We start from the raw sequence: 16314 nt of genomic DNA, 5'->3' as shown, positions 1-16314 counted from the left end.
GCGGCGAGGGCGCTCGCGACGCCCCTCCATCCCGCGCCCGGGCGGCCAGCCCGGCCCCACTCGGGAATCCCACTGGGAGGGAAGGGGAGCCTCTCTCCCCTGCCCCCAGGTTGGAAGGGCGTCTGTGCCCGTGGGAAAGTTCCCCAGACTGGCCAAGCTCTACGACGAAGCTAGGAGCCTGTCTCCAGGGTGGACCCTGGGGTTGCTCTTCCAGGCCGAGGCACTGCCCCAGGAGGAGGTGGAGGGGTCAGCGTCCGCGCCTGGCTGCGGATTAGGACCCGTCCTAACAGACCTCGAAGACCGGGGGCGCTGCCCCCACACTCCAGCAGCATGGATGCCCCCCGAAGAGACATGGAATTGCTCAGCAACAGCTTGGCGGCCTACGCACACATCCGTGGTGAGGGTGGCCCCACTGGCATGGATTCCTCAGGCCCCCCCCACCCCTTCCCCTTCCCAGCCGTTGCCTTTATAGCTTCCCCCCTCCAGCCAGCCACCTACCCCCCATTTCCTCCATCCTCAAGGTCCTTTATTGCCAGATGGTGGCTACCTAAGTGTCCTTCAAACAAGAGCACTGTCCCTTGCCCCCAGACTTAGGACTTGGGAGTCTTCAAAACGGACTACCTCCCACCCGCCAGGATCCCTAACTTCTGCCCTCTGACCCCCAGCGAACCCCGAGAGTTTTGGCCTCTACTTCGTGCTGGGCGTCTGCTTTGGCCTGCTTCTAACCCTGTGCCTGCTGGTCATCACCATCTCCTGTGCGCCCCACCCGCGGCCCCGGGGGCCTGCCTCTCGCAGGGACCCCCGCAGCAGCACGCTGGAGCCTGAGGAGGAGGAGGATGATGACGAGGAGGAGGAGGACACAGTGACACGGCTGGGCCCCGAAGACATGCTGCAGAGCCCAGAGCTGGCGTCGACGGAACCCGACGGTCCTTTGAGCGTCAACGTCTTCACTTCTGCGGAGGAGCTGGAGCGGGCACAGCGGCTGGAGGAGCGGGAACGGATCCTGCGGGAGATCTGGCGCACTGGGCAGCCTGATCTGCTGGGCACAGGCACCCTTGGGCCCAGCCCTTCTGCCACAGGCACCCTGGGCCGCATGCACTATTACTGACTGGCACCCACGCCCACTGCCATATGCTCCGGGTACTGGACATGCACTTGAGCTCAGAGCTGCCCGAGGACCTTTCTACTACCCCCTGGACGGTGCTATCTATGGAGGCCCCACTCCCATGGCTCCCCCCAGTGCTGTTGGGCTTGGATCTCCACCCCCTGGGAGGCACCCTTCCCCCATTCCTGCCAGAAAGCCCTGGGGAGGGGGAGGGAAGAAGCAAGGGCCCATCCTCTCTCCTGGGGATGTTTAAGAGGTGAAGTGACCAATGAAAGCTACATTCACAGCGACTCGGTTTCCCTCTGTTAACTCTGCCCCAAAGACCAGTCATGTAGGAGACCCTTGGGCTGAGACTCCCCCCACACTCCTTAACCAGGATGACCACCTCCGGCCTCTCGCCTGACTTCTCAGGACACATGCTTGGTGCTTGTGTTCACAGAGGGCAAAACTCAACCCCACACCCAGCCCCAGCACCTCATTCTCTCAGAGCATAGTCTCACGTGCAGGCTTACACACACTTTCCTTTCTGTCAGAACACCTGGGCACACGGCACCCTTGTCCCTACAGATGCCCTGGGCCACAAGTCATGCAGTCACACACCAGGCTTCGGACCCCAGCTTGACGCAGGACGCCACTAGGCCTAGTGGCCCAAGTGCGTCTGCATTCCTGTGAGCGCCAGGCAGAGAGAGGGGACAGAACCTGGAGGGGTCCCAGACGACCCTCCCCAGTGCACAGCTGGAGTCTGAAATCAGAAGCAACCTCGGTAAAGCCCCCAGGGCCCTGCCACCACTCATTTCTCCAGAGGGACTGGCATCTGAAGGAGACACTGCCTCCTCCCACACACACCCCCCCCCATCCGGTGGATAAAAATAGCTGTGCTCAGGCCTTGGGAACAGTAATGGGAGCCACATGTTGGCCAGATGTGCCGGGGAGGGGGTGACCGCTAGGAATGTGGAGAGCTGGGAGCCCCGGTCTGGCCCTGCCTCCACATGAACCAGGCAGGCGCTGTGCGCATGCGTACACCACAGTTTACTTTAGTTTCCCAGTCGTATGCAAGAACATGGGTGGCCCGAGCCGGAACTCCCCTCAGGCCCCACAGTATCCCTCTCGGGCCTGCCCTCAGTACGTCTGTGAGTGGATGGAGCCCTTGGTTTGGGCCTCCTGGGTCTTCAGCTCCTGAACCTGCTTCAGTTGAACCTAGTCGGGAGAGGGTATCAGGGTAGGGCCAGCCACCAGCTCCCACCCCAAGACCTGCACCCCACCCACCTCCAGCCACTGGCGCTTCTCCCTCTCGCTCTTCAGCTCCTCCCAGATACTGTTCAGCTTACTTCTGCAGACAAGACCAAAGGGGTGGTGAGGCAGGAAGATCTAAGGGGTCTCCCCCTCCTTTCCAAACCCTCTCTCCCTCCCCACTTACTCCAGCTGCACCCCCATCTGCTCCAGTGACATCCTTAAAGACTCCACCTCGGCCTTAAGCATTATTATTTCTTCTCTGTCACTTCTGTCGGCGGGAGTTTGGGGGACCAAGGAATGGAAGGTGTGAGCTCCTTGGGAGTCTGGAGTCAGTTTGATAGGTTGTGGATTCTTCTGAGCCGGGGTTATCTTTTTGTGGGACACCCCCTCTTTGGGGGGTACCGCCTGTTGCAGGTTAGCTTCATCCTTCCAAGGTGCATCCTCCAGGAGGGCTGGAGCCTCTTTCTGGGTTTGGGCTTTCCCATGGGCAGGTATGGACGGGGGCTTGACCTTGGATTCACAGTGAAGAGGGGAGTTGTCCCTCTTTTTCAGGGGGTGCTCCATCATGGAAAGGGGGGGGTCCTCTGGCATGTGTACCTCCTCTTGAGGTTGCATCTTACTGGCTACAAGAGGCTTGACTTTCCCCAGGGTTTCCTCTGGAGTGAAGTGATGCAACTGAGTGCTGTCTTGGGTGGAGACCTTTTCAGGGAGCACCTGCTCTGGGGTCAAGACCTCCTCTAGGGTGAGGGCCTCATCCCCAGCTGGGACCACCTTAGGGTCAAGGGCATCATCTTTAGGAGGCATTTCTGGGGCAGGGCCTTCCACCACAGAGAAGACCCACTTTAGAGTGGGAGCCTTGGCCTCCAGAGTCAGGGTCTCCACCGGGGCAGGGCCCTCGTCCTCCAGAGATGGGGTCTCCTCAGGAGTGACAGTCTTGTCCTCCAGATTCTGGGTCTCCTCTGGGATGGGGTTCTCTGGGGCAGGGGCTTTTTCCTCCAAGGTTGGGGTCTCCTCTGGGGTAGGAACCTTATCTGGTATCAGGGTTTCCTCTAGGGTGGAGGTCTTTCCTGGTGGTGGAGTCTTCTTAGAAATGGGGGTATCACCCAGAGTGGGGGTTTTATTTGCAGGAGGAGCCTTTGAAAGGCTGTTCTGCTCTTCTTCCTGCAGTGATCGGGGAGATTTCAACTGAGGACTGGGTACAAGGACATTCTGAGTCTGGTTCCCCCTTGGCCTGCCGTCCACGCCTTCACCCTTGCTGGGCAAACCAGACTCTGCCCAACACTCTCCTCTCCTGTCTTGAGTGTTGGGGCCTCTCACCTGACCGGATACAGAGCACTGCCTGGAAACCTGAGTTTTGGGTCGCTTTCTTCCAGGGTGACCTGGACTCCCACTGAGGAAGCTGCCACTGGAGCCTAGGAGAGCAGACTCTCAGGGACCCAGGCCTGCTGGGGCCCCCGGTCTCTCTCCCATCTCTGTCCTTCCCCACAACCGCCCTGTCCCTGTGCCCCCATCCTTACTCCACCGAGGGAGGCAGCAGTACTTACCAGGGTCCCGGGAGGGACGCTTCTGACCATCTCCACTGGGTGTGCCCAATGGCCTGGAACACATCCCCATCAGACCCAGGGGTGGGGGCAGGAAGCAGCGTTTCCTTTGTACCCTCTTCCTTCCCCCACCCCACTCCTTACTTGGCTTTGCTGGGCTCAGTGGGGACTGTAACCAGCTTCTTGACTGTGGAGGGGGTTGTTTTGGGCACCATCTTTCTTGGTTTTGGTTCCTTAATAGGAGCTGGGAGAAAAAAGAGGGGCATGATACCCGTTCACTCCCCATCTGTCCATCAAACAGCTGCTACCTGTCTCATGCTGTGCGCAGGGGCCAGGGACAGAAGATGAATCACAGAGACCAATCTGAGGCCCCATGGGGACAAGGACACCTCAAGTGTCACCCAGAAGAGACACATAGCCCTTACCAGGCTTCTGTGGGAGATGATGCCTCAGCTGCCAGTTTTTATCTACACCTCTCTAAGTCCTGCCTGTGCCCATGGCTGCTTCCTGTTTACACAGCAATGACCTTCCCCTTCCATTCCACCCTCCTTTGAATGTCTGTCTTCTCTATCTTATGTGCTCCCTTAGCGACCCCACCTGTCTTATGAGTTGAATTAGCAATGAATCACAATTCCCTAAACTCCAGCTCATATCTGAGTGCCGTCCCGCAGTAGCCCCACATGGAGAGCTAACTGGCATCAACACACTTAACATCTGCAACACTCATCTCCCACTTCCCATGCCCTGTACTCCTAAGTCTACCCCTCTTCCAGTTTTCTGTCTCACCCACTCACTCACTTGCTGAGATGTCAAAAGGAGGCGTCATCCTTGACCCCTTTGGACTCCCTGAGGCCCCACTTCCAAACCATCAGCAAATGCAGGCCCTCCCTGTTGGTGCCGCGGGTTAAAGCACAGCACTGAGATCTAAAGCCACTTCCACATGAGTTCGATCCCCGCCTGCCATGGAGGTGACCACGTGGTGCAGCAGACCTCTCCTGACCCGCCCGCTGCTCCCCTCAGCAGTGTACTTTGTCGATCTGCCTGTTCTGTTCCCCGCTCTGTCTCTGGTGAAGCCTCTCGCCACCCCTGAGCCTCTGGCCTGTACCCCAGTTCTGTATGCACAAATAAATAAATCTAAAAAAAAAAAAAGTCCTGCATCCAGCCCCTTGCACAAATCTCCACCACAAAGCACGTTAGGTCCTCCCCCAGACTGCTGCAAACAGCCCTCACCCTGGCTTTGGTCCCACTCACCCTGCCTATGGTACGTTCTTCCCATAGCAGCCAGAGTGAGGTCTCGCTCTTTTGGGGAAGCAGACATAAAAACAAAAGAAGCAGGACATGTAACGTGTTAGAGTTCTTCAGTGTTACTGAGGAAGTACCAATGTATGCAAGGAGTGTACGATTGTAAGTGGGGTGTCAGAGAGCCACACTGAGGATGTAACGTCAAAGTGAATAGTCATGCAGTGACATATCCATGGACAATGAACACTGTAGCATCTGCACATATGCTGGCCTTCAGTCACACATTATCACACAGAGATACACAACTCCCAGCAGCGTGTTCCAGTGGGCAACAGCATGGAACACCAGGCCAGACACCAGGCTAGAATTATGCTGCGTTACTCACCAGTTGTGTGAGAACTTGGGTAGGTAACCTAAGCTCTCTGGACCCCCAACACCCTTCTTGGTAAAATATGGGGAAAAAAAATCTCATTTTGTAGGGGCGTTAAGAGGCTTGATTGACTTAATCCATATGAGGTGCTCAGAGGGGTGTTTGGCATGCACAGGCATGACTCATTATGCCCACTTTAGAGGTTTTTGCAAATTGAATGTGGAGACCTTGCATGGAGCAAGCCTATTTGGGCCATTTTTCAAATGTGCATATTTCATGTCCTTGTGCCACCTTTAATTGAGGTATGTACACTGTGTGCTTCAAGAGACTAAAGTATAGTGGAAAAATAACTTTCAGATGTATCAGAATCCCAAAAACATTGTGACCCATTTTATTGCGATGTTCAGATGTTCGCTTTATTATAGCAGTGTAAAAACCAAACCTACAATATCTCTGAGGTGGGGCTACCGTGAAACTGACATATAAACATTAGCTTTGATTTTTGTTTCTTGTCATATGGCTAAGGAGGTGCTCTGTAGGGCCCTCCCTTAGAGAGTAACTCTATCCTGTTTAGGGTACAATGCTGAGGCACTGTAAGGGAGGTCCACAAAAGGTGGCCAGGAAGTTGGTGAGAAGTACTTCAGTGTGGATATTGAGCCTGGGGCCTACAACAAAGAACAGGTGTCCTGGGTTCAGTTCCCTCAGCGCAGAGAGAAGATAAAATGTGGTACAGTCACACAGGGTAATATTACTGGGCAATGAAACAGAGTGAATACAACACTTAGTGGATGAACTCTGAAAACATGTAAAGGGAAAGCGCATTACAAAAAATCATGTTGTATGATATGTATATGAAATGAGGGCAACTCTGTCAAAGACTGTAAGGAGAGAATGATAGAATAAAGGCCATATATGTAGATATATGTAGGGTTTCTTTCTCGGGTGATGAAAATATTCTAATATTGATAATGGTGATGTTGCATAGCTCTATGAAGGCTCTAAACACCAGTGATATCACATGAGTGAATTCTATGGTATGTGAATTATATCTCAAAATACGGTCTCAAATAAAAAAGGGATGGTGGGCCAGCTTTGGCCCATAATCTATAATTAACTCCAGGTCTAAATACCCCAATTAAAGAGGCAGAGAATGTCAAAGTAAGAAAAGCAAGATTTAACAATAAACAGTATATAATAAACGCAAATAGGTTGACAGTAAAAGACTAGAAAAAGATACTACACAAATAGCCAGAGTATGATTATAATAATATCAGAGAAAACAAAATCGAAGACAAGAAAAATCTAGACACAAAGAGGGAGAGATCATAATGATACACAGATAAATACGCCAGGAAGAGATAATTATAAACGTGTATCTCACAAGGAAGTCTCAAAATATACGAAGCAAACACTGATAGAATGGAAAGCAGAAATAATAAATTTTGTGAAAGAAAAAGGTTAAGCCTTTTAGAGATCTTTTGCAAACAATGTGCATATAGTTAACACTTCTGTACTGGATACTTTAAGATGGTTAACACTGTAAATTTTTTTCCTCTATTAAAAAAAATACAAAGATACAATAGAAAAGGCTTTTTAAAAAGTCTTTGAATAGGGCCCTCCCTGGTGGCACAGCAGGTTAAAGCACAGCACTAAGAAGCTAAAGCTACTTCTGCATGAGTTCGATCCCTGCCTGCCCTGGAGGTGACCACATGGCATGGCTGACCTCTCCTGACTCGCCTGCTGCTCCCCTCAGCAGTGTGCTTCGTTGATCTGCCTGTTCTGCTCCCCACTTTGTCTCTGGTGAATCCTCTCACCACCCCTGCACCTCTGACCTTTACCTCAATTTCTGTATGCATAAATAAATAAATCTTTTTTTAAAAAAGTCTTTAAATATATTAACGAAACTCTGGTGACTCTGAACTAGAGGGGGGAAAATTACTCAAAATGAGAAAGAGTACAATTATAGATAACAGATAAAATTTAAAAGATTATAAGAGAATAGTATGAACAACCTACACAATTAGAAAACATCAGCTAAATGAATACTGTTAAAACATATAAATCACTAAAACTGATTCAAGAATTTCAGCCTGGGGGGCCTCCTTGCTGGTGCAAGGGGTGAAGTCTCAGCACTACAAAGCTTTCTGCAAGTCACTGCAGCAGGGATTCAACCCCCTGCCAGGGAGCTGATCCACATGGCACAGCAGGCCTCTGCTGTGTGTGTCCCCCACCACCCAGCAATGTATTTCAGTGGCCTGTTCTGCTCCCCACTCTGTCTCTGGTGAGCCTTCTCAGCCCCCCACACCTATGGCCTGTATCCCAGTTCTTGTATGCATAAATAAATAAAAATAAATCTTTTTCTTTTAAACCTTTTCAGCCTAAAAAGAATTTCAGCCTGAGTTTTAACTAGACACTGTTAACAGACACTCTTCTCCAGTGAGCCAGCAAAAGACAGAATACTATATGTGCAAGTTTCATAGATAGAAGGTTTCTTCCCCACTGAGCTACAAGATGAAGTCACCTGAAGAACAACTGAGTAAGTCTTCATAGAGGTAAACAAATTAAGATATGGTCATACTGGATGAGGGTAGGTTTTCATTGCAAGAACTGGTGTCCTTATCAGAAGAGGGAGATTTGAACATGGCACACAGGGCTGAAGACCATGTGAAGATATAGGCAGAGAATGAAGTGATATATCTACAAGTCCAAGGACATGTGAGGGTAATTGCTTCTCTGGGATAAAGGAAGTGGCAGAATGACAAAGAGGAGCAACAATGTTCTAGTTCTTGGGTTTGGATGACAGACCATGGGTGTGCATAGGTTTCATTAAGTTTTAAAACATACATGTGACATATATTTTGGCACATATGAAATATTACATTAAAAATAAAAAGACGCACATTCCCACTGACATAAGACAAGTGAACGCACACACAGATGGATTTCACAGACTCATCTTACAAAACGAAATAAATCTCAATGTACTGACAACTACATTTTCAAGACACACAGAAACATAACTATATTAACACATAAACTGACAAATTCCCATTTATGTCAATGCATTGCTACCAGGCCATTAGTCTATGGGGAGGTGGCTCCTAAGTGGAGCTGCAGCTGCTTATAGACAACTGGGCTACTGGGTCTCCCAGAGGGTACCCCACCCCTCAACAAGTCCAGGCTTCCCATGGGCCTACCAGATTTCCGACATGCCACTTTCCGAGGGGCCAGCTTCTTGAGCTATGCAAAAAAGAAGTATCAGAATCTGAAGAGCGCTCACAATTCTAGGCGTACTCTCACTTTGGCAGAATCTGCCAATCATGAGTACATGACCCCCATCTTTGTCCAGAGGAGTCCACCCTTCAGCCCCCCTGAATGACTGTACTCACTGGGGGTGGTGGAAGCACAAAGTTGTCTGGGAAAACTCCTCTTCTGCCTTGAGACTCACCTTCCCACCAGCCCTTATCCTCTGTCGTCTGTGAGAGAAGGATGTGGTATACAGGTGAGCCAGGTCCCCAAGTTTCTTTCGGGACCCACCCCTTTTCACCATGCCTTTTCCTGCCTTTCAATGCACCCACCCCTGCTCTGTGCCCTCACACCTTCCTCAGGACTTTCACCACATCTCCTCTCCGTAGTGCCAACTCGTCTGGGGCCTCGGGCTGGTAGTCGAACAGGACCCTGTAGGTCTCAGGGTGGGAGACTAAAGGAAGATTAGTTAAACCATGGTCCCCAAATCACAAAGCAGCTCCTTTCTCCATAAACTCAAGTGCCCCACCAGCCCCTATGTCAGAGTGGCTTTGGAGAAGGAATTCCCAGGAACCCTTTAGGCTGGGTGCTCACCTGTCCGAAGATAGTCTGGAGGGCTGTCATAGGTCAGGCTGCTCAGCTAGTAGGGGCAGGTAAACAAAGATAAGCTGAGCTTCCCAAAGCCCTGTGAAGAACTCACCTCTGCCCACTCCACCCAGATTACCTTGGGAGGTCGCTGGGGGTCGGGGCTGATTGAAGGCATGTCTGGATTGTCAAGGCCTGGTGGGGGGACAGTGAGATTAGAAACGTGGTCTTAATTCACATCTTGGATTATGGGAGAGGTCAGAGGGTCATGGGGTATGTATGGATCACAGGTTCAGGTCACTGGCGATTGCAGAGTCTGGTCACAGGGGTTCACGGGGTCACAGGGTCCAGGTCTCACTTGGGGCCCCACTGTCCAGCAACTCCACAAAGTTGGATGGGAAGGCTCCCAGCTGCCCGTTCTTCTTCCCCAGCCACCAGCCGTCCTCAATCTGGGGAAGGGGTAGGACGCAGGGGCATCTTGTTCTGTCCCAAGGGTCTCTCTAGAAACCTTACATCCGTGGTTCTGTCCTATTTTGCCCGATGACACCCCTCCCCTGCTCTCTCACTTTCCCATCTGTTTCACTCCTCCCCGCCCCGCCAATCCCACGGCCCACACCCCCACTACACCCACTCCCTCACATACGCCATCATCTTCCCTAAAACCCTCTCAACAGTTCATTCCCTCACCTCCTTTATCACTTCCACAATCTCCCCAGCTTGCAGCTTTAACTCGTCCTTCTGCTCCGGGTTGTAGTTGAAGTTCACTTTGCACCATCTTTGGGAGCCCCGAGATTTAGCAAGGTGACCTAGTTTGGGGCGAGTCAGACAGCTTGAACCCCGTGCCCCAGTCCCGGTGCTGGGGGAGGGGCGAAGCAAGAGCGCCCATCGTACCTACAGGCCCCGCCTCCGGGGCGGAGCATTGTACTCAACAACCAATCAAAGGCCGCAGAGCGGCTTACACCCCGCCCAGAGCCGCGCCCGTCACTTCAAGCATCGTCCCGGGTCCCACTGGCTCAGCGCACCCGCCTACCAGCCCAGCGCTCACCTTGGCGGCGCGCACAGCGCGGTCTCCGGGGCTCACCCGCACCGCGCAGACTCTCTGGAATCTCCTGGGAATGAGAGTACGGGCGGGTGGAGCTCTCAGCCCTGGTAAGGCGCACCCTACGACCCCCGGCCCAGCCTCACCTGCACCAGACGCTCCGGGAAAAGGCCACAGTGGCCTCCCAGCTCTCCGCGCAGCCAGCCCCGTAAGGGCCCCTTGCACACCTGCCGGACCACGTCCCCGGGCGCCAGACTCAGCTCGCCTTCCTTCTGCGCACGGTATCCGGACAAGGCCAGCACCTCTACAGACGGAGGGCAGGGTGGGGGCGCGGTTCAGAAGGACCCAAGTAGTCCCGGACTCCGTGTAGAAGAAACGGGAAAGGGGTGAGGATGTCGGCTTTTGTTGCCGTTTCACACGGCTTCCCAGAGGGGCCACCCCAAACCTTCACATACCCATGGCTTCCGGGGCGCCCTCCAGAGTCCGCCTGGCAGGACAGTGCCGTCCCGCTGGCAGCGGAGTAGTACTGGGCAGGGGTGGGGTGGGACGAGATGTGAGATTAAGCGAAGGAGGCGGAGACAAGAGCCGATAGGTCAGGCTCCAGGCGCTGGCAGTGGGTGTTGGAGGGGGCGGCCCGGCTCAGCAGGTTTGTCCCTCTAGCCGGTCGTGAAGACGACTACTCCAGGGTCTCGGGCAGGTGCTGGGGTCACAGATCCCACGTGTTTTTTCCCCTATCTCGTCAGGTAAGTTCCAATCTTAGCTCTGAGGCTCCCACCCTCCAACGGCACAGAGCCTTCCCTGGCCTAAAACCCGGGAAGCTTTTAGCTGCAGGGTAAGAGGTGGGGAGAGGCACATACCAGGGCGTGTGGGGGGTGGGGGTGCGGGGAGACAGCAGCAGGCACCAACCGCTTTAAGGCGAGGGCCGTGGGTGAAGGGTGTGGTTGCCCTGCACATAGAAAGGTACTCCCAATTTCTGCTTTTCCTGGCAGGTGTAGCCCTCTCTGGGCTAGTACCAATTGAAGGAACTCGAGATCCCCCTTCTTTATGCCACAAAGACCTAACCTAGCTTCTGAAAGCACCCCTGGGATTCTTGGGGGGTGGGGGGAGGCAAGAAGTTTAGGATTTTTAGGTTCCTCCTGTTCAGAGCCAAACCCAGAGCTAGCAAGGTACTACTTAAGGTTGGAGTCCACCTAGAGCCAGTCCCAGTGGGCTAGTTCACTTTTTAAAAAGAATTTATGCATACAGAACTGGTACAGGCCAGAGATGCAGGGGCGGGGACTCAACTGAGAGTGGGGGGCAAAACCAGGCAGATTGATGGAAGTACACTGCTGAGGGATGCAGCAGGCCTGCCACACCATGGTCACCTCCCTGGCTGGGGACCCAACTGGCACTGAAGCAGCTGCGGCTAGCTTTGTAGTGCTTTGCTTTAACTTGGCGGGTCACCAGGGAGGGCCAAGTGGGCTAGTTTAACTTTCATGCAATCTTTTTGTCGGATCCACACCGAAGGCTGAGCGACTCCTGTAACTGGTCCTCCTGGGGTGTTCAAAGTAAAAAACAGGTAAGAATAAGGAGTTACTAGCTGGTGGAGATGGCTCAGGCTCCTCCCAGGTTAACAACTGAGTGTGGGGCTGAGTAACAGTCTGTGCACTGCCCACACTGACTTTTTGTCTTTCAAGTTCCCTGGAGATATCCACCCACACATGCATACACACACTCGGGATGACAATGACCAGAGTTCATTTACATCTGCCACTTCATTTATTTTTTTTTATTTGCAGGAGGAGTTGAAACAAATTTTAAGGGTGTTTTAATTTCCCCCCCTAAACATGAATCATTCAAGTAAAACCAACTTAACTATAGAAATGTAGCAAAGTAAGGGGAAGTAGCACAACAACCCAAGAGGCATAGGTGGGGGGGGGGAGCTGAAGTGGGTGCAGTCCGCATATAACATATGCATAAATGCCTTATGATTCACCTGCTCAGGACCGCCTCCCCAGAAGGCAAGCTCAAGGACCAATTTTAAGAGGATGTTTTTCCCCCCAAACATCTGAGAATGTTTCAACTTAAAGCTTAAGGTTAAAAAAGGAAAAAAGAAAAACCCAAAAACCACCCAGCCATAACCACCTTCCTTAATCAATCATAGGAGTTTCTTTTCATTTTATAAAAAGATTAATAAAAAATATTGAAAAAATTATTTTCTCATCTTATATTTGTAAAGATAATAGAATTCAGAAGTTTCTTAGAAAACTGACCAGAAACTGCCATCCAGTTTCCACCCCTGTTGAGCTCAGGATCAGCAGGACTAGAAAGTTTGGGATACTGAAGTTGCTGGTGGAGAATGGGAAGCCCAGCCCAGAAGAAATCAGAAATATTGAGGAGGGAGGGGTGTACACATGGTGTGTGGTTAGGAGTAACACCATGTGCGACAGACACATGGCTGTGCAGAGAAGGGTAACACAAGGTGGTCAGAAAGGCCCTGAACTCCTCGACATACAAAACCGATTTTTACAAAGATCCAAGCAGTTTGGTCCCAAACTGAGGTGAACACTTCAATGTTTATTCACATGCTTTTTGTTTTAAGAATCAAAGTTGCTCAAATTAAATCTTTCTGCTAATGTTACTACAAATGCCTAAAAAGGGCGGGGGGGAAGGACTTTTAAAATCAGGAAAAGGGAGAAGAGACTGAAAATCATCAAATTAGTCCTTATAGCTCCAAATGAAATTTAAGAACAAAAACTGTTGGTTTCTAATAGGGAACAAACCAAAACCCAAGTATTGCTCTCCCCTCCCTACCCAGCCCCCACCCCACACACCAACAACAAACAAGAAACAGCGAGAGCCCAATATGTTGTATTCTGCTCAAGAGCTGGGTCTGACCACCGCCAGCCACCCCTATCCAATGGGACACAGTGCCAGGGATGTTGCTTTCATGATAGAATTCTGCATGGCTGCTGGGGAGTAGGGATAGGATTTTCACAATTTTCTTGAGGCTCCTGTGTAGCTCCTCATCAGCCATCTTCCCAGCGCCTCTCCCTCCTGGGTAGGGGCTCCCATTAGAATGGACCCTACTCAGTTGTGGGCTGTAAATTGTCCTTTTCTTCTCGGTTCTCTGTCCCACTCTCGTCGTCTTCAATCTCCCCTTCTTCCCCACTGAATTTGTCATGGGCCCACTTGGGACTGGTGCTGGACTTCCGGAACATGAACCGGCCCCGACCCCGGGGAAAGGCTCCTCGGCCCCGGCCCCGGCTCACCCACTTCTCACTTCCTTCACCTTCGCGGTCATCATGCTGAGGGGGAAGAAAATGCCATCAATGCCAGCATGAATAACTAGAAACTTCTTCCCTTCACCCACCCAAATGTGTCTTTCCCCAGCAGATTATGCCACAACCATCCTTTTATTCCTTTTCTGTCCTCCCCGTGGTCCTCTATTCACACAGATTTAAGAGATTTAGTTGGGTGCCTCAGAAATTCTTAGGTGGTACAGGCTTGAGCAATATAACAACTTTCTTGGTGGTGATAAAACCTTCACTGAACACTGGTTATCCCCAGACACATACCAAGTAATACTTCTTGCTCTTAGGTGTATACTCAGGATCCCATTCCTCCTCCCGGTTTCTCTTCTGAAAGTCATTGTTGCTGCTGCTGTTGTTGTTACCAGAGTAGCTGCCTCTGCCCCAGCCTCTCCCTCTGGCTCGAAACTGCTGTGGCAATAAATGGAGGAAAAAATAACAAAGAATCATCTCAGGAATGGAGGGGAAAAAATCCCTTGCATTTTGTTCACTTTTCTGCCACAGAACAGTTATCCTCCAGTCATGTGCTAGCAAACTGCTTTCTAGCCATCTCCTTTCTGCCCATGTCAACTCAAGTCTACAGTATATGCAGTAGATATGGCACAGGCTCTCCCAAAACAGAGTAATAATCAAAGTAGTGGAGAAGTTCCTGACACCAGAGGGCCCTCCCTGGTGGCACAATGGGTTAAAGCGCAGCACTATGAAGCTATCAGCAGCCATTGCAGCACAAGTTCATTCCCCGGCCACAGAGGTGACCCATATGGCGTGGCAGACCTCTCTTGATCCACCCACTGCTCCCCTCAGCAGTGTATTTCAGTCTACCTGCCTGTTTTGCTCCCTACTCTATCAGTTGGTGTATCCTCTCACCGCCACACACACCTCTGTACTCTAGCTCTGTATGCATAAATAAATACATTAAAAAAAACTGGTAACAGAAACTCTGAGGCTTTGTAGCTAAATGCATATGAACACAGAAACAACTAAAACTGGAAAGCCTGGGGATTGGGAGTCATGGAACATGATCTATACTGGGTTATCTGTATCAAGGTCAACAAAACAGGCATTCTGGTAAATGCACAGTTAAGATTATGGAAGCAGAGGCTTAGAGAGATGATGGAGTGGGGTCTTACGAAGGTCCCCCGAGTTCTGCCTCCTCTTTCACTTGGACCCACAAAGTCTTTGGTCCCAAGTCTTGATTTGTCAAAGCCCGTCGTGCTCTCCTCTCTTTCCTCAGTCTCTTCAGTATATTCTTCTGCTTTGTAGGAGTGGGATGACTGGGAGGAAGAGGATGATGACCTAGACCGGTCTCGTGCTCTCCGGTGCTTCCTATGAGAAAAAAAGAGGCAGGGAAATCAGTAAGCCTCCGGGTGTTGCCTGGGGTCTCCTGAATAAAAAGCAGAGAACAATCAGCTATGTATTGGTGATGAGAATAAGTAACCTAAAAACACCCAACTCACTCCCAACTTAACCCCCAGGGTACCTGGGGAGCTTCCTTCTGTCAGTCATGTTTAGTGACACATCTATGAATACAGGACATACACAGAAGGAAGAACAAAACACAGCCATGGCTTCTGGTAGCTCAGTCTAGTATATAAGCATGATTTAGAAAGACAACAGGAAACTAAAAATATTTATTTTTATCAGCACTTGGCAGTAATGAGAGCCATGATGTTACCTTATACTGAGACACAGGCTTTATATATTGCTATCTGTTTGTGCTTTAAATTTCTCTTTAATAGAACACTCTTGTCAAGCATGCAGTAAATGGCAACTAAAATCAGTACTAGTTCAGTTTTACAGATGGGGATCGGGTGACAGAACTGAGCAGAACTTGGATTCAAATCTAGCTCTAATTATACCACTAATCCACACACCCCACCTCCCACTAAGCTCAAACAGGTTGTGTCTGGAGAAACTCTTCCCAGAGTTATTTCCCTCCATTCCCTTCATCTGGGGCAAATTACAGACTAGGGCAAATTGTCTTAATATGATGAATCATGGTCTATGTTCTAGAGGTCGGTGCCAGTCTTTAGATGAAGTTACCAGCTGCCTCCAAGGTAACTAAGAGGTAGGCTCCTAAGACTAGAGGACTCACAGGGAGAAACTAATCAAGTGTCAGTAATCTGTCAATTTCCTCCCTCCCTCAGTCCTACCAACCTCTTTCCACACAAATCTGATGAGATCAAGAATTTAAATATTTGAATCCTACTACAGTTCTAGCATCTACTTATAAAAAGGAAATATTTATTTTCTGATCTAAAGAGCTTAGATCAGATGAGTAAGTGGCTCCTAAAAATCTATTTCAAAGTTTCCAAAGGTTCCAAAACAAAGGAGTTCAGAACCCACACATTAAAAAATATATGACATTGTTAAAATGGACGACACAAGAAATGGAAAGTCTTGAGTTCATAAATAAAAGAGTAAGTATTATTAAAGGGACCAACCCAGTGGCCCAACAAATTAGAGTGCAGCACTGTGAAGTTATCTGCAGCCACTGCATCATGAGTTTGATCCCCAGGTGACCCACATAGCACAGCTGACCTGCCTGCTGTTCCCCTCAGCAATGTACACTTCATACATCTGCCTGTTCTGCTCCCCACTCTGTCTCTGGTGAATCCTCTCACCCTATGCACCTCTGGCCTGTACCCCAGTTCTTACATGCA

General features: G+C 50.6%; 3 protein-coding genes across 5 annotated transcripts in view; 1 reads left to right on the top strand and 2 right to left on the bottom strand.

The window, feature by feature from the left end:
* The first annotated feature begins 81 nt into the window (after positions 1-81).
* Positions 82-1395, top strand: EVA1B (eva-1 homolog B (C. elegans)). Its single transcript, XM_004678801.2, has 2 exons — positions 82-397; positions 666-1395. Exons 1-2 carry the CDS (start codon positions 331-333, stop codon positions 1106-1108), a joined length of 510 nt encoding a protein of 169 aa, XP_004678858.1. The 5' UTR covers positions 82-330; the 3' UTR covers positions 1109-1395.
* A 770-nt stretch (positions 1396-2165) lies between these two features.
* SH3D21 (SH3 domain containing 21) lies at positions 2166-10672 on the bottom strand (the record flags this gene model as incomplete). The annotated part of the gene is made up of 14 exons (XM_012722103.1): positions 2166-2302; positions 2372-2435; positions 2523-3750; positions 3883-3935; positions 4024-4123; positions 8689-8731; positions 8881-8967; positions 9091-9191; positions 9332-9377; positions 9462-9517; positions 9681-9771; positions 10010-10128; positions 10368-10431; positions 10508-10672. Coding segments are annotated over 14 exons (2295 nt in total), but the record flags the coding sequence as incomplete, so codon positions are not given.
* Positions 10673-12100: 1428 nt separating this feature from the next.
* Positions 12101-16314, bottom strand: part of THRAP3 (thyroid hormone receptor associated protein 3) — a 46508-nt gene continuing 42294 nt past the window's right edge. For 2 of the 3 annotated variants that reach the window (XM_004678800.2, XM_012722444.1), the window contains exons 10-12: positions 14782-14977; positions 13919-14062; positions 12101-13648 (exon numbers count right to left, since the gene is read on the bottom strand). In XM_004678800.2, the coding sequence (XP_004678857.1) occupies positions 13427-13648; positions 13919-14062; positions 14782-14977 (562 nt within the window). In that variant the 3' untranslated portion in view covers positions 12101-13426. The remainder of the gene's footprint in view (positions 13649-13918; positions 14063-14781; positions 14978-16314) is intronic. The other variant, XM_012722445.1, reaches the window with a different exon arrangement.

The sequence above is a fragment of the Condylura cristata genome, unplaced genomic scaffold (genome assembly GCF_000260355.1).
Source record: "Condylura cristata isolate star-nosed mole 26May11 unplaced genomic scaffold, ConCri1.0 scaffold00008, whole genome shotgun sequence".
In the NCBI taxonomy this organism is placed as follows: domain Eukaryota; kingdom Metazoa; phylum Chordata; class Mammalia; order Eulipotyphla; family Talpidae; genus Condylura; species Condylura cristata.
This window is presented reverse-complemented; position numbering and strand designations above follow the sequence as displayed.